Here is a 25,631-nt window from a genome sequence, read left to right on the forward strand (position 1 = left end):
CAAACCAAATGTTTCACACAAACACAATCGACAGGACATCAAAATAAACAAATAATATATAAAACAAGGTTTAGTTTACCGTGACCGCCTGATAACCAGCTGTAGTATAAGCCGGAGCATTTAACAGGTGCTTGCATTGAGATCTCACTATGCTGAGTGACCATACAAACTCTCGCAGGCTAAATCAATCAAAGAGAATCATGAGACCTCCCACTCAAGTGAACCGCAAACAATGAAATTTGTAACATAAACACATACCAATACACATTCAAATAATGAAATACAAAACAATAAAAAAAAAACAAGCTGACCAATCAGCGTCAGCTACAAAGTCGTTCAAAAACTTATTAGTACTTACAAATTCAAGCAGATTGATGATAAACTATTTAAGTTTTTCCCGCCAAAAAACGAATGGTGCTGTTTCAGCTTATTTTAAAAAAGAAGTTTGAACAAGCAGCAAACATCCTTTTTTGAGTCTATTCTCCAACATACTGGTGAAATCCAGAATAAACTCCATATTGTGGTGATCTGGTGTCAGTCTTGACCCGTGTCTGCAGTGAGATCACGGTGACAGATCATTATGCGTTCTTCATTAACTGCTTCAGTGTGTTGATGTCTAATGCTGCTCCTGTAGGTGTGGCGGTCAAGACCACAGATGGGCCATATGCATTATCTGAGAGGAGGCTTTGTGTTGGCCTGAGAGGGGGCTTTGAATAAACAGGGATTCAACAATAATGGTATGTTTAGTTTATATCCTTCTATTTTTTAAAGCATATTTATGTGTGCTAAGGATTCTACCTGATTTGTGTGAAATTGCGCATTGCTTTCTTCTGTGAAACACAAAAGAGGATAATTGGAAAAACATTGTGAACTGAGCAACGTTAGAGCCCACTGACTTCTATTGTATGTGAATCAAAGACGAAAAGGATTTTCAAGCATCAAAACAATGAGGATGTTGTGCAGTTTGAAAAGATTACTTTTTTGAGGAAAAGGTAATAGTTTATAGATTTAATCATTTGAAATCTACAGTTTTCATGATGACACGTATTTATAGGTAATTACCAGTCAGAATATATGTTGTTTCAGTTCTATATTATTTTTGATTTTATTTATTGATTTATTTATCGCTGTAGTAACACTTTAACTTTACTATTTATTGGAAGTGGACCAAATTGGATGTGTATATAAGCCATGAACAAGCAAGCAAGCAATTAATTAAATAAATAAATAAAATGCTGTAGTACATAACTGTCATATAGTCAACAACTGCCAGTTAAAGAAATAATATATAAATAATTACTATATATTTATAAATAAATAAATAAATAATTAAATAAATAAATAAATATATATATATATATATATATATATATATATATATATATATATATATATATATATATATATATATATGATTTTATGCAAGATTCTGAATGTGTCCACCCTATGGTCAAAAAAAAAAAAAAGATCCTGGAGCAATATTTATGACCATAAACATTTGCAACCAAACTCAAGAGTTAACTGAAAATCTTTCAGGACTTTTAATCTCTGTTTTTTGTGTCGGATTCAAATGGTCAGATATGAGCACTCTGCTTAAAGACCTACAAGATGCCTTTCTGTTATAATCTATATATAATCTATATATTACTTATAATATTAATTCTTTGGAACCAGTAATATAGGATCCAATCAGAATCAGATCCAACTGAAAAAATAATATTATATTACTTATAACATTGAAGTGGACCAAATTGGATGTATATATGAGCTATGTATATCTTTCTCTCTCTCTCTCTCTCTCTCTCTCTCTCTCTCTCTCTCTCTCTCTCTCTCTATATATATATATATATATATATATATATATATATATATATATGAATGTGTGTGTGTGTATATATGTTTATTTATTGTCCATATGTAGATGAAATGTCTATATTATTTGTATTTTATTTCTTGATTTTTTTATTGCTGAAGTAACACTTTACGATTTGCTATTTATTGGAAGTGGACCAAATGGGATGTCTTATATTTAAGCCAGGAACAAGCAAGCAAATAATGAAATAAACAAATTAATAATACGTATAGCGATTGACTGTCCTATTAGGTTTATTGTGTAGTTCTTATTTTTGTAAATGTTTGTGCTGTAAAATTCAGTTAAAACATTTTAGAGGCATTTAGGGGTTTCTGTTTGTAAATGTAGATTAACTAAATAAAGAATGATTTAATTTTATTTTATTTTAGAAGAGCAGAGCTTTTATTTTCATTGAAAAGTATGAAAATGCATTTCAATTTTTATTTCCACAAATTCATGTTTACTGCAGTTTGTATTACTTCAGAAATGTTGACATTTTCAAAGTTCTGCACCAAATTAAGTCACCAGTTTTTTTCTATTTAAAAAAATAATACATAGATTTAAGTTCAGATTGATCTTTATGCTGGTCGTCTTAGTGGTCCAGTTCGAGACAGTGTTGAGATCTCAGTGAATCTCAGAATTAGTGTGAGATCGATTTTTCCCTGAGGAGACAAATCTGAGAAATATAAACCTTCTCCATTTAATCAACAGGGAAAAAAAACAAGTGAGATATTAATTACATCTAATTATCCGAGTGCGCACCCGTTGCCTTTCTGAATGTCTTTGTGTGCGCGCGTGCGTGCGTGTGTGTGTGTGTGTGAGAGAGAGAAAGAGAGAGAGAGATCCATCCCCCTCTCGGATGGTTTGGAGCCTCAGTCAGAAGCCCGTGGATGATGCTTGTGTTTACGCAGCGCTCGGCGTCTCACCGGTGGATGTAAATATCAGTTTATACGCCGCACAGAGTGATTCATGAGCCCCGCCAAAGGAGCCGCTTGGAGTGACACTCGGTTCCAGACTGCAGGAGGATGTATGGCGTTATTGACCATCTTCTAAACCATTTAAGGATCCTCAGACATTGATATCTTTATATGCACGTGAATCTGCGGGCGGACACACACACATAGGCTACATACTGCGCCGCGCGTCTTTGGACCCGTGCCACGGTTGTCTGTCTCCGTCCGTTCACCCAACCACACCTACCCGCTGTAGCCTCACCGAATTACAGCAGCAGCAGCGTCCGCACACCGGATCCTGTCGCGAAAGGGACATTGTGTCTGCGCGGAGAACGCAGATCCACTGCGCTATTAACGCCCGGTGCGCACCGGAGCCGCTCAAAGACGCCCGTGACAAACCGATATGTCAGCCCGGTGCGCGTGATTGCTTTAGAGGAGAGGCAGGTGAAATTATCAGCTTTGTCCCGCATCCTGCGCCAAGAAGAAACGCATCACCTTGAGGATTTTTAACGCACAGCTAACTTGCCAGGTGAGCCGGTCATTCGCATTAGTGATGGATTGAATAGATGTTCACCGGGGATCGGAAATTAACTTTTGTGTTTTAAGGGGGTTTTAGTCTGGGTTGATTTCAATTGTTGACTGAATTCTTTTCACAAACACTTCAGGGTCTGCAGTGGCACTAAATCCATGACTAGTGGTTTAAAACAGTAGGAATGATTGATTGTTTTATATATATTTGGATCTTTTTAATGGTATTTTTTCCCTTGTTAATTTCTGACTGTGATGAGCGTATGGTTTTATGCAAGATTCTTCGTCAGTATGTGTCCACCCTACGGTCAAAAAAAAAAAAAGACCCTGGAGGAATATTTACGGTAGCTTGAACATTTGCAACCAAACTCAATAGGAAACAGAGTAAAGTGAAAATCTTTCAGGATATTTTGTTCTCTCTGTTTTTTGTTTTGGATTCAAATGATCATATTAGCACTCTGCTTATACCTTAACATGCACCTAAATCACTTGGAAGCTTAAAGTTAAAGATATTTATTTTATGTATTTCTGATAAATGCCATTTTGTATTGGTGATGGCAGTGCTTTCCACCAATGATGTGTTCTGAAATATTGCAATAAGTCATGAAAAGCTTAAATACAGCCAAAAGATGGAAGAATATTCGTCTGTCTTTGTTTCTTTTGGAATATTACTTACATTATTATATTATTATATTACTTATAATATTACTTCTTTGAAATCAGTAAAATAGAATCAAATCAGAATCAGATCCAACTGACGTTTATATTATTATAATATTATACAGGATCCAATCACAATCCGATCAACCTGAAAGTTTATATGATTATATTATATTACTTATAACATTAATTCTTTGAAATCAGTAATGAAAGATCAAAACATAATTAGATCCAACTGACGTTTACGTTATTATAATATTATATCACTTATAATATTAATTATTTGGAACAAGTAATATAGGATCCAATCAGAATCAGATCCAACTGACATTTATATTATTATAATATTATATCACTCATATTATTTATTTGGAACCAGTAATATAGGATCCAATCACAATCAGATACCACTAAAAGTTTATATTATTATAATATTATATCAATTCTAATATTATTTCTTTGGAATCAGTAATATAGGATCTAATCAGAATCCAATCCAACTGGAAGTTTATATTATTATAATATTATATCACTTATAATATTATTTCTTTGGAAGCAGTGATATAGGATTCAATCAGAATCAGATACCACTGAAAGTTCATATTATTATATCACTTATAATATTATTTCTTTGGAATCAGTAATATAGGATCCAATCAGAATCAGATACCACTGAAAGTTCATATTATTATATCACTTATAATATTATTTCTTTGGAATCAGTAATATAGGATCCAATCAGAATCAGATCTCACTGAAAGTAGCATTCAAAAGGATCATTTCTGAATCTAATTGGTAATGTCATAATCTTTTTACAGATGACACAATGATTTTCCTTTGTAAAATTCAATACATATTCTATGAGGAATATGGCTGCATTAGTGTTGAGAATCGTGTGTTTCTTTTGGAAAAATTATTTTTTTCTGTGGAACCAGTTCAAATGGAATCCAGTGAGAATCAAACTCAACTGAAACTCTTTGGATTTTGAGGATTTGGGCTGTTATTTTTATTGGAGTTTTATTGTGAGCACATTTGTCATATCAAAATAATGTTTGCTGTTGCACATTTAAAGGAAGTCATGTGGAAAAATTCTATTGATGGTCTGAAATGTTTTTGTTTATATATAATTGAATGTGATATAGGGGTGGATGTTTCATATTTGTTTCAAAATTACAGACATAATTTTTTTTTTACATTACAAAAATACTAAAGTTTAAATATAAGAATATTTTAAGTTAATAAATAAAATATTGACCAGATTTTGTGATGGTGAAATTCCCTTTTCCATTCTATTTGTAGTTTGGTAGCAATATCTTTTTAGGAATCAGGTGTTCTTAAAATCCCAAAGAATTTCAAAGATGATCTTTTTATTTTTGCTTTGAAATAATGCTGCAATTCCATTCACAATCCTTCATGAGTTTTACCCAGGTTTAGCCGGGCTCTTTTTCATCTCATTCAGGGCTTCAGCAGCATGTCTTATAGGTCATGCATGCAGGATCCATATCTTGCAAAACTGTTTAGTTTGTAATTCTGTCACGTGCAGGGTGAGCGATCTGATGCGGTGTGCTTTCACTGCTTCATTGCTGTATTGTTGTGAATGCGTGCACACACACACACACACACAGACCAGGCCCGCTGATGCTTCATAATTCTGCTGCTCTCGCTGGTAATAAACAAACCTCTCCACCAGTGCCAGGCTTATGTAAAGCACGTTTCGCATGTCAGCGGTGTTTCTGAACACAAAGCTTTTGGTATATTGGCTTGGAGGACAGGGGATCATTTCACCATGTGCTTTGGGGATATATACATGCATGACTGAAATGCAATCACCACATGAATCCAGGCTTTGTCCTTTATGTGATCATCGCCTGGGTTTGTTGCTTTTGTAGGTTTGCATAATTTATCAGCTTAGTTAAGAGAAACTGGTTCCCTTGTTTCCAAGGAAAAGCGACCATTTGTGAGTTAAACTTGAATGGAACTGTTCTTTAAAAGAGTATTTGAGGGTAATATGAGGCTGATTTATGGAAAACACCCACTAAAATGACATTCAGTATAACAATAGATTAAATATTTTATTATTGAATAGATTACATATATATTAATCTATAGATTAAATACCATTGTTCAAAAAAAAAAGACAAATTTAGAGCAGTAATTATTTTATGAGATCTTAAACGATTTACAATATATACAAATAATCATTATTATATTCAGCGTATTTTTGTTTTGTTTTTAAAGACCCACATTATTAACATTGTAATTGTGTCTCAAGGTAAATATACAGTGCTCAGCATACAGTTGAAGTCAGGATTATTGCCACCCTGTTTATTTTTTCCCCCCAATTTCTGTTTAATTGAGAGAAGTTTTTTTAACTCATTTCTAAACATAATAGTTTTAATAACTCATCTCTAATAATTGATTTATTTAATCTTTGCCATGATGACAGTAAACAATATTTGACTAGATATTTTTCAAGACACTTCTATTCAGTTTAAAGTGACATTTAAAGGCTTAACAAGGTTAACTAGGCAGGTTAGGGTAATTAGGCAAGTTATTGTTTAGCAATGGCTTGTTCTGTTGACTATCGAAAACAAATATAGCTTAAAGGGGCTAATAATTTTGACCTTAATGTTTTTAAAAAATGTATAACTGCTTTTATTCTAGCCGAAGTAAAACAAATAAGACTTTCTCCAGAAGAAAAATATTCTTAGACATACAGTGAAAATGTTCTTTGCTCTGTTAAACTTAATTTGGGGGAAAAAACTAAAAGGGCGGCTAATAATTCTGACTTTAACTGTATATAAGTTCACCCCTTACAAATCTCTCGTTTTAGTTCATATTTGTAATAGGAAGCTATACATTATTCTATTTGTGCATATACATTAGATTAGTCAGTACTGAAGCCAAATCTGGAGCTTATCTAACAAAATAGCTCACGATTACGTTATAAAATTAGTACACCCAAATTTATATGTTGTAGAAAATATTAAATACAAATTTAAAAAAACAGAAACAAAAATAAAGAAAAATTTAGTTGAAATTTTGCAGGTCAATTATTTTTTGCAATATTTTGAGTTTAAATTGCTATGGAGTTGGATGTGGAAAGAGGATGTTTTTTTTTTTATTTGATTCAGAAATACAGAAATACATTTTTCACATTTCAAAATTGTGCAAATCAAAATTCAGTCAATGTGTTTTGAATAAACAATGAACAATTAAGAAATTTAAATAATTGAATATTTTTTATTTATTATGAAATTATCTATCATAATTGTCTCGTAATTGTCTGTCTGTTTATCTTTATCTCTGTCTATCTGTCCATCTCTTTGTGGTTCTATCTTCGTCTGTTGTTCTGCCATTCATTTTATCATTTTGCCTGTTGTTCTATCAATCTGTCACTCTGTCTGTCATTCCATCATTCTATCTATCTATTGATCGTTGTAAATATTGAAAAAACAGTTTTTTAATTTAAATATTTAAATATTTTAAATTAATATGTATTAATAAAATCAAAAAAATGTTACTTTATCTATCTATCTATCTATCTATCTATCTATCTGTCTATCTGTCTATCTGTCTGTCTGTCTGTCTGTCTGTCTGTCTGTCTGTCTGTCTGTCTGTCTGTCTGTCTGTCTGTCTGTCTGTCTGTCTGTCTGTCTGTCTGGTCTGTCTGGTCTGTCTGGTCTGTTGTTCTTTCTTTCTATCTGGTCTGTTTATCTATCTATCTGGTCTGTTGATCTATCTATCTATCTATCTATCTATCTATCTATCTATCTATCTATCTATCTATCTATCTATCTATCTATCTATCTATCTATCTATCTATCTATCTATCTATCTATCTATCTATCTATCTATCTATCTATCTATCTATCTATCTATCTATCTATCTATCTATCTATCTATCTATCTATCTATCTATCTATCTATCTATCTATCTATCTATCTATCTATCTATCTGTCTGTCTGTCTGTCTGTCTGTCTGTCTGTCTGTCTGTCTGTCTGTCTGTCTGTCTGTCCGTCTGTCTGTCCGTCTGTCTGTCTGTCTAGTATCCATCCATCCATCCATCCATCCATCCATCCATCCATCCATCCATCCATCCATCCATCCATCCATCCATCCATCCATCCATCCATCCATCCATCCATCCATCCATCCATCCACCGTGTCCTCCAAACAAAAGACACAATTGTCCTCCACCAAGGTGTTGTAAAAACAAGCTGGCCTGTAACTGCCTGTTGTTTTTCCTTTTTTTCTGCTGACGTTTCGTCTTTGCCCTCTTAGGCACTGCATGATTTATTTATATTATTTATTTATTTTTACCCATAGGTTCCATGACTTTGAAAAATAAATCACACGTAAGGACAGCCTAGAGAGACTTGCAGAGGAGAACAGAATATTCAGACAGGCGATAACATCTAGAGATAAGAGTGGAAATGTGCGCTGCTCTATGTTGTACAAATCACAGCAGCTAAACTGTTTGAATGCATCTCACAGTAAATACCGGCCAGATTTAGGCGTTTTGTTTGCTTGCCTGTGCAAAACTGTCCACCGCAAGAGCTCTGGGTGGTTGCCAAGGTGTTGCTATGCAGTTACTAAGGCGTTCGGAGTTAGTTGCTAACATGTTGTGATGCAGGTGGTTGGTAAGAGACTAATTCAAAAGAGCCTTAGATATATATATCATTCACCAAGCCCAAATCAAACCTCTGATCAAATACAAAAGTAATAAGTTTAGCATTCTTAGATAGTGGTTATTAAAATGACAAACACAGAGTAATGGCTGAGGTTTTTCCTCAAATAATATTTTTTCAAATTTGAAAAAATATAGGTTTTTTTACACACACAAACTTGTACACTAACACTCAAACCATAAGTCTAAAATCAATTTGTAGTAAAGTTAAATACATAAACAGATGTGTATCAGCTATATTTCTATGGCAAATTTAAGAAACAATTGCCATTGACCAAAGTGCTTTTCAACATAACTCCATAAAATCACAGACAAAAAAAAAAAAACACTTTTACACTTACAACTAAATGTAATTAATCAACAGTAAAAGCCTGATTAAAAGCCACTATATATGTATAGTATAGGGTTCGGGGTGTGGAATTCCGGGAGTTTTCCAGGAGACAGAACAAAACGGGAGATGGGTCTGAAATATGGGAGACTCCCGGGAAAAACAGGAGTGTTGCCCACCAAATTGCCCGCAGAACATTTCTTTTGCAAATGAACTGGGATTAAACTATCTGTACAAACTATCTGTGTATTTTATGCTTTTTAAAATGTTTTTAAATCAGAGCATTTTTGTAATAAAGAGACTAAAATTGCTATGTAATTTTTAACAGCTATAATCACCACGACCGCATGGTGTCAGTACACGCTAATATGTGTGTGTGTGTGTATTGCAAACAGCATTTGTGTGAGACTCATCATTTCAGAAAGGCTTGAATAAACTCCACCACAAATACATCAAATAAACTTAATTTGTATTGTTGACTAATGAGCTGTATTTCAGCTTCATCTGAGTCTGTCGCATTCACTGACTGCTGTTTATCTAACATAGCGTATGACGAGAAGCAGACACGCACATGGGAACGGTGGGCGGGGAGATGCAGCTCATTTGGATTTAAAACCACAGGCTACAAAAACAGCTACACTGTTCTCTGAAATGGGCAGATTTTGGAGGCTATAGTAAATGATCTGATGGATATTTTGAGCTGAAACTTTACAGACACATTCTGGAGACACCAAAGACTTATCTTACATCTTGTAAAAGTGGTTATAAAGGTGCTCTTTAAAAACTATTATTATTAACAACTAAATACACAGTTAGGCAGTTCATTCTGCTGTGGCGACCCCGGATTAATAAAGGAACTAAGCCAAAAAGAAAATGAAAGAATTAATAAATACACAGTTAACAAAATATAATATAATGACAAAGAATCCATCAGAATCACATTGCATTAAGCATGAACATTTAAAGAGAATGTTTTGCAAGAGAATATTTCAGCCTTCATGCTTAAAACTTCTTCATTTTTGATCTTCATTTTTTACAGCATGATCACACGTCGTTTGCCTGTTTGCCTGCAGATTGCGAGTTGTTTGTTTCGACTGATTGTTATTCACAAAACTGGAAGCGGCAACAAGATTTTCACAGAAATGCTTTTCTTCTTCCAAGATCAGCTGGCCGCAGTCTGCAGCAGACGGACTGGAGAGAGAGAGAGAGAGAGAGAGAGAGAGAGAGAGAGAGAGAGAGAGAGAGAGAGAGAGAGAGAGAGAGAGAGAGAGAGAGATAGAGAGAGAGAGATAGAGTGTGTGTCTGCATATATGCATGCATGTATTTGTGTGTGTGCAAAAAAAAAAAAAGACATAAAGATGCATGGATTAAAGCTGGAATTGCTGGAGAAGTATTGATAATGCGTTTGTGTCACAGTAATGTTTGTTGCCCAGAAAAGGAGCGTAAACAGCGATAGAGCAATGTGTCTGAGAGAGTAAGACGCGCACACACACACACACACACACACAGAAAGTGAGACAGGACTTGACTCTCTGCGACTGACTAGCAGTGAATAGCGGCCCTGTTATCTCCGCAGCGCAGCAGGCCAGCCAGGCAGGTGCTGCACAAAAATAGCAGGTGTCTGTTTGGGTTAATACCGGGGGGCCGAGCGGCCGTCACTGGGGGCCTCCACCGTCCTGTGCACTGCTAGCTCTGTTGGCCAAGGGTGACGTCTTTGCGTTGTTCGCACCTTGTTGTGCGTGACAGCCAACCTTGTTCTTTTTCGTGGTCTGCGGACCAAAGGATTGCTCTCGTCTTTTGAAAAATAAGGGCGGATTTAGAGCTCAAGGTGTTATTGGGATGTGGGTGTAGGTGTGTGTTACTCAACCTTGCAGGATCTGTTTTTATTGCTCTGAAGTTACAGTATGTGTTGTTTAGGTGTTAAAGTCCAGATGAACCGGAAGCTGCAACTCTTTTTTTTTTTTTTTTCCTCCTCCATATTTTGGCGCAGGAAAACGGAATATTAAATGAGAAACAGTGGGCGTGGCTTGTTTTTTACGACTGCGAGCTGATTGGACGTAGTAAACATTTTATTCAGAAAGATTGGGAAACAGGTTTTGGGAGATTTATTTCAACCTATTAGACACCTCCTGCTAACAATTACTGTTTGTTGTCAAATCTGACAGTTGGAGGGGCGTGGTTAACTATGTCAGTCACGCCCCAATACCTCAGACTGACCTTATCTGAGAACTTTAATTTTTTATCTTTTATTGTGTTTTTAGGGGGTTTTCCTTTTATTGAGATGGGATAGTGGGGGGGGGGATTGGCATAGGACCTTGGGCCGGGAATCGAACTTGGGTCACCGTGAGCAGCATGGTACTGTATGGCAGCGCACATAACCACTAGGTAATTGGCGCCGATGACCTTGTCTGAGAATTTTACAAGGGCAACCTTTTTTTCTTCTTAATAACATTCACAGATGAATAATTTACCACAAAACTATCAATCAATATGGTTAGTTATGATTTCGTTTGTACTTTAAAGCCATAGATCACCAAGAAATTAAAATGAACTTCTCCCTCATGGGTTTTAAACATTTATGAGTGTTTTTTCTGTTGAACACAGAAAGAAGATATTTTGAAGAATGCTGGTTGATCGAACGCATGACATCTATGATAGTAGGTATTTGAGTGAACTACTATCCCTTTAAGTGTATGTGTGTGTATATATTACTATTATTATTACAAAGCTGGACCCATTTTTGCCTTCAGAACTGCCTTAATCCTTCATGGCATAGATTCAACAAGGTGCTGGAAATATTCCTCAGATATTTTGGTCCATATTGACATGATAGCATCACACAGTTGCTGTAGATTTGTCAGCTGCATATCTGTGATGCCAATCTCTTATTCCACCACATCCGAAAGGTGCTCTATTGGATTGAGATCTGCTGAATTTGGAGGCCATTTGAGTACAGTGAACTCATTGACATGTTCAAGAAACCAGTCTGAGATGATTCAGGCTTTATGACATGGGGCGTTATCCTGGAAGTAGCCATCAAAAGACGAGTACACTGTGGTCATAAAGGGATGGACAGCGTCAGCAACAATACTCAGGTAGGCTGTGGCATTGACACGATGCTCAGTTGGTACTAATGCAAAGTGTGCCAAGATAATATCCCCCACACTATTACACCACCACCACCAGCCTGAACCGTTGATACAAGGCAAGATGCTTTCATGTTGTTGGCGCCTAATTCTGACCCAACTGTATGAACGTTGCAGCAGAAATCGACTCATCATATCAGGAAATGTTTTTCCCATCTTTTATTGTCCAACTTTGGTGAGCCTGTGTGAATTGTAGCCTCAGTTTCCTGTTCTTAGCTGACAGCAGTGGCATGGGTGTGGTCTTTTGCTGCTGTAACCCATCTGCCTCAAGGTTGGACGTGTTGTCCATTCAGAGATGTTGCTTCTGACCTCTGGCAGCAACAAGGCATTTGCGCCCACAGAACTGCTGCTCGCTGGATTTTTTTTTTTGTACCATTCTCTGTAAACCCTAGAGAAGGTTGTGTGTGAAAATCCCAGTAGATCAGCTGTTTCTGAAATACTCTAACCAGCCCTTCTGGCATCAACAACCATGCCTTATTCAAAGTCACTTAAATCACCTTTCTTCCTCATTCTGATGCTTGGTTTGAACTGCAGCAGATCTTCTTGACCATGTCTACATGCCTAAATGCATTGAGTTGCTGCCTTGTGATTGGCTGATCAGGAATTTGTGTGTTAAGCAGTTGGACTGATGTTGGACTGACCGGTGAGTGTATATATATATATATATATACATACACACACACACACACACACACACACACACACACACACACCTACATATGCTCCCTTAAAGTGGTTTTGGCCTTGTGTGACATACGGTTCATGTGAATAATTGGAGTTGGATAAGCAGTTAAATAAACTCTGACGAAGTAAACATTACACTCTGGTCACCATTATGCTTGCCTTGTTTACTGTTGGTTACTAGGTTACCAATACTACAATTGGCTGCTCTAACTACTTGTTGGAAATGCACCTAATCTGCATTTTAGGATTTTCGTGAATTTTGAAAACATTTGGTTATTGTTAAATAGTATTAATGCAGTGGACCAAGGATTTCTGGAGCTATGAGTAAAATACTTCCGCCTTTATGATGTTTACTTTGATTGTTTGCCTTCTAAAGACTGCAATAGATTGGCTGAGAAGCGACAGGTAGTCTGGCACACAAAATTGTGACTAGGTACTATTTTGTAACAGACACAAACATTATGCAGTCTGTACCCAGCTTTAATCTCAAAGCTTTCCTGGAGAAGCAAATGAGATATTAAAGAGTTTCAATTTATATTTGGAGTTCTCCTCCTGAAAACGTCTTTATAGTGCTTCTAAATCTTCATTTGCTCTCCGTTTAACCTCATTGCCGGAGAAGTGATACAGATATTAAAGACATATTTTTTTCTTATTGCATTTCATAAACTTCTCCCGAACACTAGAGCAAAGTAAAACTCTTTCCTGTTCAATCGCGAGTTATATTCGAGAGACTCTTGCTTTCGGATTCGATACGCTTCAGCTATCGTGTCGGAGGCCAGGAACGGACTGATATTAAATCATTAAGTATTGACAGAGTGAAGTCGCAGGGAGAGATGCAGAATTACGGCAATGCATCAAACACATTTAGAGAAAATTCATTTGACAGCTTATTGATCCTGAAGGCTGTATTGTTCTCACTTTTTTTCCTTGAGAAATCGCAATTGGTTAACTGCAAGCCAGCGATATTTGCTGACAAGAAGTTAGAGAGGGAAAATGTCCCCTGCGTGGAAAGCTTTGTTTTCTTGTTCAAAACTCAAAGAACATGAAGACTTGTGTCCAGTGGAGTGCTCAATTTCCTACTGCAAAAATATCAACTAAGGCCGTACTCACACTAGGTACAGTTGCCTCGAACCGGGCCAAAGCACGCTTGTCCCCCCTCCCGTCTCCCCCGACGGCCCGCGCTCACACCATACCGGGCCACGGCACGCTTACGTCATCGCTGCTGCGCTGTTCAGAAGCGCTCTCTATGGCAAGCCTTTTTAGCATTTAAATCTTTGTTCTGACTCCATAAATATATTTAGAGATATCTCTAATTATATTTTGACTAGTCATAATTATAATTCGACTAGTCAGAATAACAATTATTCAAAAATATTTGCAGATATCTCTAAATGAGTTTTGACTCGTCACAATTGTAATTAGAGATATCTCTAACTGAGTTTTTACTAGTCATACAGATGTCTTTAATTCGTAATATTTAGAGATATTTACAAATATATTTGAAGATATCTCTAATTAATTTACTAATAGTCGAATTACAGTTGTAGATATCTTGAATTGGATTTTTGACGAGTCAAAACTCAGAGATATCTGCAAATATTTTTCAATGGAAGTCAATGGAGGAATATGACTAGTCATAATATATTTGCAGATATCTCCAATCTGATTTCGTACTAGTACAATTGTAATTGCAGATATCTCTAATTGTCATTCTGACAAGTCGAATTATAATAATGACTTGTCAAAATATATAATTATATCTCTAAATATATTTATGGATAGTCAGAACAAGGTTTAAATGTTAAAACGGCTTGCCATACGCTCTCATTTAGCAGCACAGTGGAGATTTCTCTAGTTATATCCTTTCAGTCGTTTGTTATGCAGTGACATGCAGTCAAATATTTCGCCAAACAGTCCTTAGGGATGCGGGGACACACAGTCAGATATTTTACCGAACAGATCCGCCACTTTTGGCGCTCATAAACAATCAAAGCTCTCGTGCTGCAGGAATGAGGAGATCTGCTGAAGGTGCGCAGCTGGCGTGCTGTGAGGAGTTTGCGTCTTTAATAAACTACGGCAGTTTGCGATCACTGAACAGTAAGAATGATTAATAAATCCATATCAAACAGTCCCTTAAAAGTCACGTCTCGCTTTCGGGCTTTGGCGCGTTTCGCGCTCACACACAAGCGTACCGCGCCAAAGCCCAAGTGTACCGCGCTCAGGCACACCTCTTCCAACCGGGCCAGGGCCGGCCAAGTGAACCGTGCTTGAGCCCGATTCAGCGCACTCACACTTCTCAAACGATCCGGGAAACGGGCCTGGGCACGGTACGGATGGCATAGTGTGAGTAGGCCCTTAGGGTGCATCTCTATTAGCACCCTAACTCCTTAGATCGTTCATTAGTATGTCGTGTGAACAAATTTGTGCTCTGGTAAGGGCACTGATGAGCTTGGCTCACTACCCTGTAAAAATGCAGGGTTCCACATAATGCATTTATGTTGACCCAACTCAAATTGATAAAGTTATCTTAATTTAGGTGGATTGAGCATAAAACAATTAAGTTGTCTCCAAAAACTCTTAAGAATTAGTTGTTTAAGCTCATTTTAAATAGTTTGAAAAAGCAGCAAAAATAATTTGAGTGCATTGGGGAGTGACAGACAACTGAGGTGAGGATCCACATGCAGGTTTATTAGAATGGTTAGGCAAGCAGTGGTCAATATAGGAGCAAACAGATGTATGAGGGCAATCCAGAATCGTAGTCAATAGGCAGGCAGATGGTCAGAGACAGGCAGCAAACAGGATTAAACAAACAAAACAAAACAAAGCAAAGGTTCAAAAACACGGCAAAGGCAGACCAAGAAAAACGCGTTGTAGTGTCGCTTAAAACAGATAACAAGACTCAGCCACAGTGAGTGTTTCTGTGCTGTTTATGTAGTGCAGTAATCAGAAGTAGCATCAGCTGTGGGAGTCTAATCAGTGGAGACTTGGAGCAGGTGTGTGTGTGCTGCATGACTGTATATGTAGTCCATTTACACACAGATTTATAGTCCTATGTGCTTGTGAGTGTTTACCAGCGACCTCTGGCGGTTAGATCGCTGGTGATCATGACATTATTAACTTCAAAGCTCGCATTTGTTTACTGGCTCTTTGTTTTTCGGCAGGTGCTCTACAGTCTACACCCTTTGAATTTTAGGATTAGAAGAGCAGTTGCAAACTGCTGTTACACCGAAAAAGACATTCTTAATGTCATAGTGCTGCGGCGGTGCCACATGTGGCACTAATGGTCCTTTTGAAGAGTCACCCACTGTATTTTAGGATGGAAATCTGAACATTGAATGAAGTCAGGCTGAAAACTGTTGTTTATTTATTTTCTCAAGTTTAGCATATGTACAATGCTCAGCATATATATTAGCACACACCTCACAGATCTCTCTTTTAAAAAAGTATTTTTTTATAGGGAGCTTTACAATAATATATTTTTGTCAAAATGCACTTGATTCCAAAAAGTCCAAAAAGTAGTATATCCAATTTCATATGTTGGAAAAATATTAAAAACAATAATAATAAAAAAAGAAAAGTCAAAAGAAACATGAAAAATATAGATTTTATGAGAATTTTTATTTATTTATTTTTGCTATAACTCTTAATTTAAATGTATTGTCCTTTTATTTCTTAAGATTTTCAGTGATCAAACTCTTGTTTTAATGTGTATATATATATAGCAGTTTAATAATACTGTTATCAATAAATGAACCTAAAATTATCGAAAATGCTGTAGGTGCTGCCAAAGATTTTATTTCTGGATGCAGGAGCTATAAAAAATATATATAATTTTAAGAAAATCACCTTCAAAAATATTTACTATAATTTAAATCTCCAGACACAAATTGAATATGTGCGACAAAAGAAACAATTGAAAGTCTATTTTTGATGCTTTATTTAAAATGGACTGAAAAAAAGCCTTAATTAAAACTCACAAAATCTAAAAAGTGACTGGTGCATGAAAATAATTTTGGCCAGCAGTGTCTTTTTGCCTTAAAACAGTATCCAGCGCAGTCGAGAGGGCTTCAATTATCTGTCGGTGCCAGTTATAAGTTCACTTGGGTCACCTTGAGTCATCAGTGGCTCTAACAGCGAGTGGAGTGTGAGCTAACAAGCTCCTCAGACACGGATAATTCAAGCCCAGTCGCGGAGAAGAAGCGTAACATGCCATCATAACATAACAGAGAGAGCACCAAACCACTGGAATACAGGAGCGGGTGTTCGCAGCTTCCTGGCAGGAAATGAAAGATGTTAGTTAGTTTATGAACAAATTAGGCACGTGCATGACAAATGGATAATGAGATGAGGTTGAACCAGTGCAGTTTACTAGGCCTTTGCATCTGCTGTGAACGTTATAATTCAGTTAAAATCGGTGTCAGATGGAGACTGGTTTTATATGGGTTTCTACTGGTAAATCGTTGGGTGGTCTGGCTTGGTTTATGTGGAACAGCCTTGTTACTGCAAAAAACATTTTCTTGGCCCTTGCTATTATGTCCTCCTTTGTTTGTTTTTTTTATCCAGTATTTATTTATATGTATTTTATTTCTCATTTTATTTATCAGTGTTGAAGAAAGTTACTTTTAAAGGTAATACATTACAATTTTGCATTACTTCATTAAAAAATGTAACTCAACTTAAAGTAACTTGTTGCTTAGTTAGTTTTTTGGGGAAAGTAGCATGTATTGTTACTTTTCCGTAACTTTTTTAAAATCTGAGCCAGACTTTCTGCGGTCAGGATTCTGACCAGAACCAGGAAATCAGAGCACATCACACCTGTCCTCAGGTCTCTACACTGGCTCCCAGTTACATTCAGAATATATTTTAAAGTATTATTACTTGTCTACGAATAACTAAATGGCCTAGGACCTCAATACATTACAGATTTGCTCACTGAATACAAACCTAGTAGATCACTCAGACCTTTAGGATCCTTTAAACTAGAAATTCCAAGAGTTCAGTCAAAGCAGGGTGAATCAGCTTTCAGCTACTGCGCCCCTCGCTGCTGGAATCAGCTTCCAGAAATGATCAGATGTGCTCCAACATTAGGCACATTCAAATCAAGACTGAATACACATTTGTTTAGCGACAGATCGCACTATTATGTCTTACTTTTCTTTTTCATTCTTTTATAAACTGTTTTAACTTTTTAAAACTTTAACATTTTATTTATCAATGTTGAAGACAGCCACATTTAAAGGTAATGGATTACTTCTTTAAAAAAAAAAGTAACTAAATTTAAAGTAACTTGTTGCTTAGTTACTTTTAAAGGAAAATTATGTATATCGTTACTTTTTTTAAATTTTTTTTTTTAATCTGAGCCGGACTTTGTTTTTTTAGTATTGATATAAAAACCCATATTTTTCTGAAATGTAAGGCCCTTTAACCTCTTAAGCCCCAAGGTGTTTTTGTACATGCATTTTGTATTTCTCTTTGCTATTTGGGCTTATTGGAACCAAATTAGAATAAAAATCTAATCATCTTTTGATATGACATACTTTTAGAGAAAAATGATGTCCATATATGTGGACTCGTGGTCTGAATTTACATAAAACACCTTTTCCTGAACGTTTTAATGTATATATAACACAGAATTTTTTATTAACTTGCTTTGATTATTAGAGAGTAAACACTGTTTTTATTTTTAGTATTAATATAAAAACTCTGTTTTAGAAATAGAAAAGATTTATGTATCAGTGTTGAAGAAAGTTCAGTTTTAGGTAATAAATTACAATCTGGCATTACTTCAACAAAAAAAGTAACTAAACTTAAAGTAACTTGTTGCTTAGTTACTTTTTTAAGTTAGTTAATGGAAATGAAATGGAAGTTAAAGAAAGTGATAATATAAAAACTTTTTTATATGACACAAAAAAGGCTTTGAAATGTGAATGAGGTATATTTTTACATTGATTAACCACAAGCTTTTTGTGATTGGAAAATTCAAAATGCAAAAAACTAAACCTCATTATCTTTTGTATTTTCACGTAAGATTGAATATTATGCTGGACCTATGTTCGCAGCCCTTAAGTCCAAAAATAGAATGAGAGAGAATAAAGCCGAAACGATACTAACCTCTAAAGCAAGATCATTTTCAAAATTCCAGTATTGATACCTATCGAAATATCAATATTTTTGAAACACTAGTACCCAAGACATCTCAACATGTGGACAGGAGAGCTCACAGTCAATAAATGTGAATATAAATTAACTGGCATTTCTTTTTTAAAGAAGTTACACCAATATTTTCTTGAAATTTAAAAGTAATGCATTACCTTACTTGAAGAAAGTAATCTGATTACAGAACTTGCATTGCTTGTAATGCGTTACCCCAACACTGAACACCTTTTTAAGTTACTTTTTTTGTCATCTAAACATTTTAAAAACAAGGTAAATAAAATAGTCAGCAATTAAACAATACTTATAAATACACTGAAAATAGATAAAGACCTTTTTCGAATAAAAGAAACTTGTAAAAAAATAGGAATGTATAAGATAAATTAGTAAAAAAAGTTGAATCATATTTTAACAGTCCTCAAGAATCATTTCTTATTATTATCTATGGTGAAAAATATTGTGCTTATTTAAATTTCAGTGGTAACCTAAAAACTTTTGAACAATCAGTTCACATGTTTCTTCTCACTTAATTATTTTATCACATAAGAAACCATAAACATTATTAAATAACTGAGATTTATGCACTTTGACCTAATTATTGAATAGTTTGAGAAATGATTACCAGAAAACATCTAAAGATGTGTTGAATTAAATATATTTAAATTTTGCATGACACTATAATGGCAGTGGGATGAGAGGCGGCTCTCCAATATCATGTTGTGAGCAATGTGTTTTCCCCAAAGCTCCTCGCATAAAAGAGAGCGAAATCAAATAGACACAACAGCTCACGAGGGGCTCATTTAAAAGCAGTTAGCCACCAATTAGCTCCTAAATTTCATCAGCAGTTAAACACACAATGTTCCAGGATTAGCTTCTGTTTTTGAGCTTCTGATAACCTTCACTGTAATGTCACCCTGTAGGTCTTTTTTTCTTCTTCTTCTCACTGTTCATCTTGAGTGCAGATGTGCTAATTGAGCACATTTTAGCATTCTGTCGTCATTGAGGAGCATTATGGTCAGACTATACACTTGTAACCAGGGATGTGACACAGACAACTGGGTTCAGATCCACATGCAGGTTTATTGACGCAGTCAGGCAAGCAATGGTCAACACGGGTGCAAACAGATGTATAAAGGCAGTCCAGAATCGTAGTACAATAACAGGTGAGAGGTCGGAAGGCAGGCGGCAGACTGGGATAACTAAATAAACAAGGTGAGGGTAAACACACAGGAAAAACAAGACAAGGAAAACGCATTGCAATGTCACTTACGTAAACAAGACTCAGCAACTGGAATGAGTATGTGCTGCTTAAATGGTTTGTGTAATCAGTCCTTGATGATCCTCCTGCGGTGCGTGTGTAATCAGTCAGAATGAGGAAACATGTGTGTGAGTGGAGTGCATGTATGAAAATGTAGTCCATGATTGGCGGATTTGTAGTCCATAAGTTATAGTGTGAATTCCAGCAAGTTACGATCGCTGGTGATCATGTGTTACGTCCTTTTAGATGTTAAAATTAAACTAGGAGTAGATGACATGACATACAATAGTTTAATGTGTGTGACAAGCGGATGTAGAAATAAATAAACTGAAAACCAAATATCACTGTAATTATTTATTGCCTATACATCTTATGAAACCAGTGAAAATATATTATACAGTAAAAGAAAAATATTTACTATGATTAAATGATGAATTACCTGGGGGGAGAGTAAGTAGTTGAATGCGCTTAAATCAAAGAAATAAATATAACAAAACTCAGTAACTATTTTCACCAAACTAAACAAAATATGAAAAGAAAAGTATGAAAAGAAACATCTTCAACGTACCAAACGTCTTAACTAAACTGCTCTAACTAAAAACAAAACATACAAAAACAGCACATTCTCCTGAACCTGATGAACTAATACAAAATATGCATCTGAGTGTTGTACATGTATATCGTGCGACTTACTCACTCCTACTCCTCTCCGAGGTATCACTCAAACATGTCAGTTAACTGGACAAGTTCACAAGCAAATATATTGCATTATTAAATCGCAAACTTTAGACAAGAGCATTAAACAAGCAAAACACATTCTCTCAGACTAGTCCTCGCAAGAGAGACTGCCCTCATAGAGACCCACAGAAAGAATAAGAGCGAGAAGTGGCGAGACAGAGAGAGAGAGAGAAAGAGAGCCATTGCAGTTTGGACTCAGCTTTTAAACGCTATGCCAACCAGCGATTGGTGGCGCAAACCCAGCGCCAGCGGCCAACGTCATCAGCACGAAATGCGGATCCTCCAATGCCGTTCGTACCTGTAACACCTGTCGCTTGTCGTACCTGTCGCTTGTCGTTTGTTATAAGCAGTGGGAAGGAGGCTTTAGGAATGGCCTGATTGGTGGATCTTATATGCTAATGCAGAACCAGTCATGTTCAATCGTAATCACATGATCCTTTTGAAATAAGTTTATAAATAAACTTCAAATAGTGTGCAATTGTTATAAAGTGTTACCCAAAAAATATAATTCTGTCATAATTTTCTCATCCTCTACTTCTTCCAAATCTGTTTGAATTTCTTTCTTTTGTTAGGCACAAGATATAGTGGTAAATGTTACAAAAAACAGCCCTTGAATTACATAATATATATATTTTTAGTTGTTACTATGGATGTTAATGGATACACTTTCCATCATTCTTCAGAATATCTTCTTTTGTGTTCAACAGAAGATAGAAACTCATCAAAGTTAAGATCCACTTGAGTAATGGTGAGGATTTTCATTTTCTGGGTGAACTATCCCTTTGATCGATCAATTTATTGTTAAGAAAAAGAGAGAGGTTTTGTGGGAATTTGTGTAAATGGACATCTCTAGTTCTGACCAGTGAGGGTTTTGCAGGCTTTCGTAATGCTTTTTGTGGTGAACAAAGAGCCTGTAACAGCCTGCGTAACTCTCACCTCCCTCTTATTGGAATATAAATTCATGCCGTGTGTCTGGCTGGCGCTGGGTAAACAAATAAAATGCTGTTAAAATAAGCGAGTGCTTGCACTGATGCGAAACGAAATATTAGTCCCTCTTCTCGACTTCCCAGCATGCCTCTATTGACTTCGGCGTGTCCGAAACGGCAGGCTTTTAAATTGCGTTTTGGGTTTTACCTATCAGGACATTTCTGGAATGTTTGTGTGTGACCATTTATTATGTTGAGTGTGGCATTTCTGAATGGATTTCACTGGCAGGAAGTGAAATGGAACAATTTCATGGATTATATATTATACATATTGAAATTTGGATTGATGCGTTTTATTGAAATGCCTGGCAGGAGGGTTATTTAGGTTGGCGCTTACTGTTAAAAGATGAAATAAGATAGAGAAGGTATCAAAGGAAAATATTGAATTTGGCTTAAATGTCTCCTCTTATATAATAATTATTATAAATAATCTAATATTTTATAATTTTTTTTTTCAATAAAATAGATTAGAATAACTTATTTTAATTGAATTTTATATAGATATTTTCTTATTTTAATTTTATTGTTATTTAAATTGCATTAGGTAACTAAATAAAAATTATTATATTAATTCTATTTTTTTTAAAATAATATGCGTTGTTTACTTTTATTTTTTGACATGGTTATTTTATTTTTGTGGTTTTACAATAGGAAGAGCAAAGACGAAAGTAACATTTTTCCTAAAAACCTATTTTTAAAAGATAATGTTTTAGACAGAATATATGTTTGCTGTGGTTACTAACCCATAAGATGGTTTAACAATAGTTTTGAACAGGTGTTGAACAACTTCAAAATAATTTAACTTTAAACATAAGTTGCACATTGTTACTTTTGACCTCGTCTGTAGATCGTTGTGACAGATGATCTGTCTCATAAATATGAAGCGATTTATGTGTTTATAAAGTGTTGCACTTCAATGTGTTGGCCCCTTTAAGAATGCACTCCTCATAAGTTATGCATGAGCAAGATACCACGAGGTTGTATGTTATAGCATGTTTCAGTTAACAAGTCCGCTGTTAATAAAGTACAATCTTTACATAAAGATGGTCGTGTGTTAATCCTTCAGAGGGTCAGTTCACAACACCGTCAATATCTGCTAGATTTACTGAATTAATCTTGTTTATTTTAAAGATATCAAACTTGTTAATGTTAACTGCAAACATATTCGGTCCTTTATTTTTGTACAAAAAGCATTAAACCGCATTTTCATTTTTAAATGTCACTTCCATCAAATGTTTCGAAAGCAATCAAACAATGCAAAATGTCAACATTTTCTACAATTTAAAAATATTTTTCATGATTAGCAATATGGATTAATGTTATAAAACATCTGAATTCAAACAATGCATACTCTAATGTGCAAGTGTAAAATGTGTAATAGCAGTGGGACATTAATGACTGTTACTTTCGTCCCCATAATTCGAGGAACTCTTGTCATTTAAACCCGATTAACTTTTAAACTGAAATCTCAGACATTACAAACTTAAGGATGTGTTATTGAACTAAATAACCTGTACACAACACAACACAACACAACTTGTAATAATAATAATAAAAAAACAACCACTACAATAATTTACTTTCTGTGCTTAAAAACTGAATTTCGGACCTTCATCAAGAGTTGCATGCTGAATGTTCTGTTATAGCCTGGAAAGCAAATGTCACTTTCGTCCCACATTAATTGTATCCCGCTCTCCCCTAATTAATAAATAATGTTTATTTAACTGTAGATAATATACATAATAAATACAACAATAGTTATTAAATTATAATTTTACAATAAATACATGTACTTGTTAATAAATAATGAAGCAAATAAATATCCATCTGTCCATCCATATAGCAATTTTTATATTTCCTTTTCTCAGGAATTATAGTAAATTATTGTTGATTCGGGAGTTAAGAATTACAAATAAACAGGATGTGATACAAAAAATGCTGCAAATAAATAATGCAAATATGAATTTTGTATAAAAAATATATAGCTATGTGTATTTTGCATACATTGCCTGTATTTATTCATTCATTCATTCATTTTCTTGTCGGCTTAGTCCCTTTATTTATCTGGAGTTGCCACAGCGCAATGAACCGCCAACTTATCCAGCAAATTTTGAAGCAGCGGATGCCCTTCCAGCCGCAACCCATCTCTGGAAAACATCCACACACACATTCACACACACACACACACACTCATCCACTACGGACAATTTAGCCTACTCAATTCACCTGTACCGCATGTCTTTGGACTGTGGGGGAAACCGGAGCACTCGGAGGAAACCCACACGAAGGCAGGGAGAACATGCAAACTCCACACAGAAACGCCAATTGAGCCGAGGTTCGACCCAGCGACCCAGAGAATTATATTATAACAGTATATTTTCTTACTGGAACAACAATTCTCAGGAATTGTATTGTTGATTGGGAGGTAGGGATAATAAATATTCAGGATATTTTAAAATAAAACTTATTTACACTGTAAAAAAACCCCACAATTCTTCCATGTTGTCTTAACACTAATCAATTAAGTTAACCTAACAAATTTAAGTGGATTGAACATGAAACAATTAAGTTTTCCTTATAAAGCTGTATAATCTATAAGTAGTTTAAACAAGAAGCAAAATCCTAAATTATTTTCTGTGTAATCAGACCTTTAATATGTCAAGGCTGGTACAGTGTTGATGCTAATAAAGCTGATGTTTTAGCATCACGAGAACACTTTACAATAATGGTCTATCGGTTAATATATTTACTAACATTAAGTATAAATGATCTTGAAGAGCGGTAACACTTTACAATAAGGTTCATTAGTTAATGCATTTACTAACATGAACTAATCATGAACAACACTTGTACAGCATTTATTAATCATAATTGAACATTTACTAATGCATTATTAACATCCAAGTCCATGCTTTTTAACATTAGTTAATGCACCATGAGTTAACATGAACAAACAATGAACAACTGTATTTTCATTAACTAACGTTAACTAACATGAACAATTATAGTAGTAAATGTATTGTTCATTGTTTGTTCATGTTAGTAAATACATTAATTAACATTAACTAATGAACCTTATTGTAAAGTGTGAACTGAAAAGCATTTATAAATAGTTTATCATTTACTAATGTATTATTAAAATTCAAATTCACGCTTGTTAACATTAGTTAATGCACATTTTATAGTGTGACGTTGTTTAACTTAAATACAAAAACTTAAACACCTAATGTTAACAAACATGAATGGATGCCATAATAAATGTAATAGATGATGTTGGTTAATACATTAACTAATGTACCATAATTTTAAAGTGTTACAGCCTCACGCATGTGCTTGGTTTCTCCATCATAAACATTTGGAGTTGTTTGTCTCATGATCATTTCAGTCCCACTGAGAGTCGCTCCATCACCCAGTTATGACATGGACATGAGGAATGCTGGATGTCCTGCCATGCCATTGTATGTCTTTTAGAAAGCGCTTAAAGCGCCTTTGAAAGAGCCTGCGCCGTGGCAGTATATCTGTGCAGAGGAGATCACACACACTCGGCTGGAGAAGGGCATCAATCCTCTGACCTGCTCCCCGAGATGCAGACATGCCCACGGCGGGGGGGCGATTCTTCACCACCAGAGAAAGAGCCAAAAAACCAGCTCCAGT

General features: G+C 35.3%; 1 protein-coding gene across 13 annotated transcripts in view; it reads left to right on the top strand.

Annotated features, from left to right (window-relative positions):
- sema6ba (sema domain, transmembrane domain (TM), and cytoplasmic domain, (semaphorin) 6Ba) overlaps positions 1-25,631 on the top strand; it is a 282,900-nt gene that overhangs the window by 10,893 nt on the left and 246,376 nt on the right. For 7 of the 13 annotated variants that reach the window (XR_012388324.1, XM_073919106.1, XM_073919085.1 and 4 more), the window contains exon 3: positions 635-737. The exons of 2 other annotated variants lie outside the window; for them this stretch is intronic. Coding sequence is in view for 3 of the 11 variants with exons in the window: in XM_073919085.1 (XP_073775186.1) it covers positions 735-737 (3 nt within the window). In the remaining 8 variants the exon portion in view is untranslated. 13 annotated transcript variants of the gene reach the window in all.

This window comes from Danio rerio, chromosome 2 (genome assembly GCF_049306965.1).
Source record: "Danio rerio strain Tuebingen ecotype United States chromosome 2, GRCz12tu, whole genome shotgun sequence".
Taxonomy (NCBI): domain Eukaryota; kingdom Metazoa; phylum Chordata; class Actinopteri; order Cypriniformes; family Danionidae; genus Danio; species Danio rerio.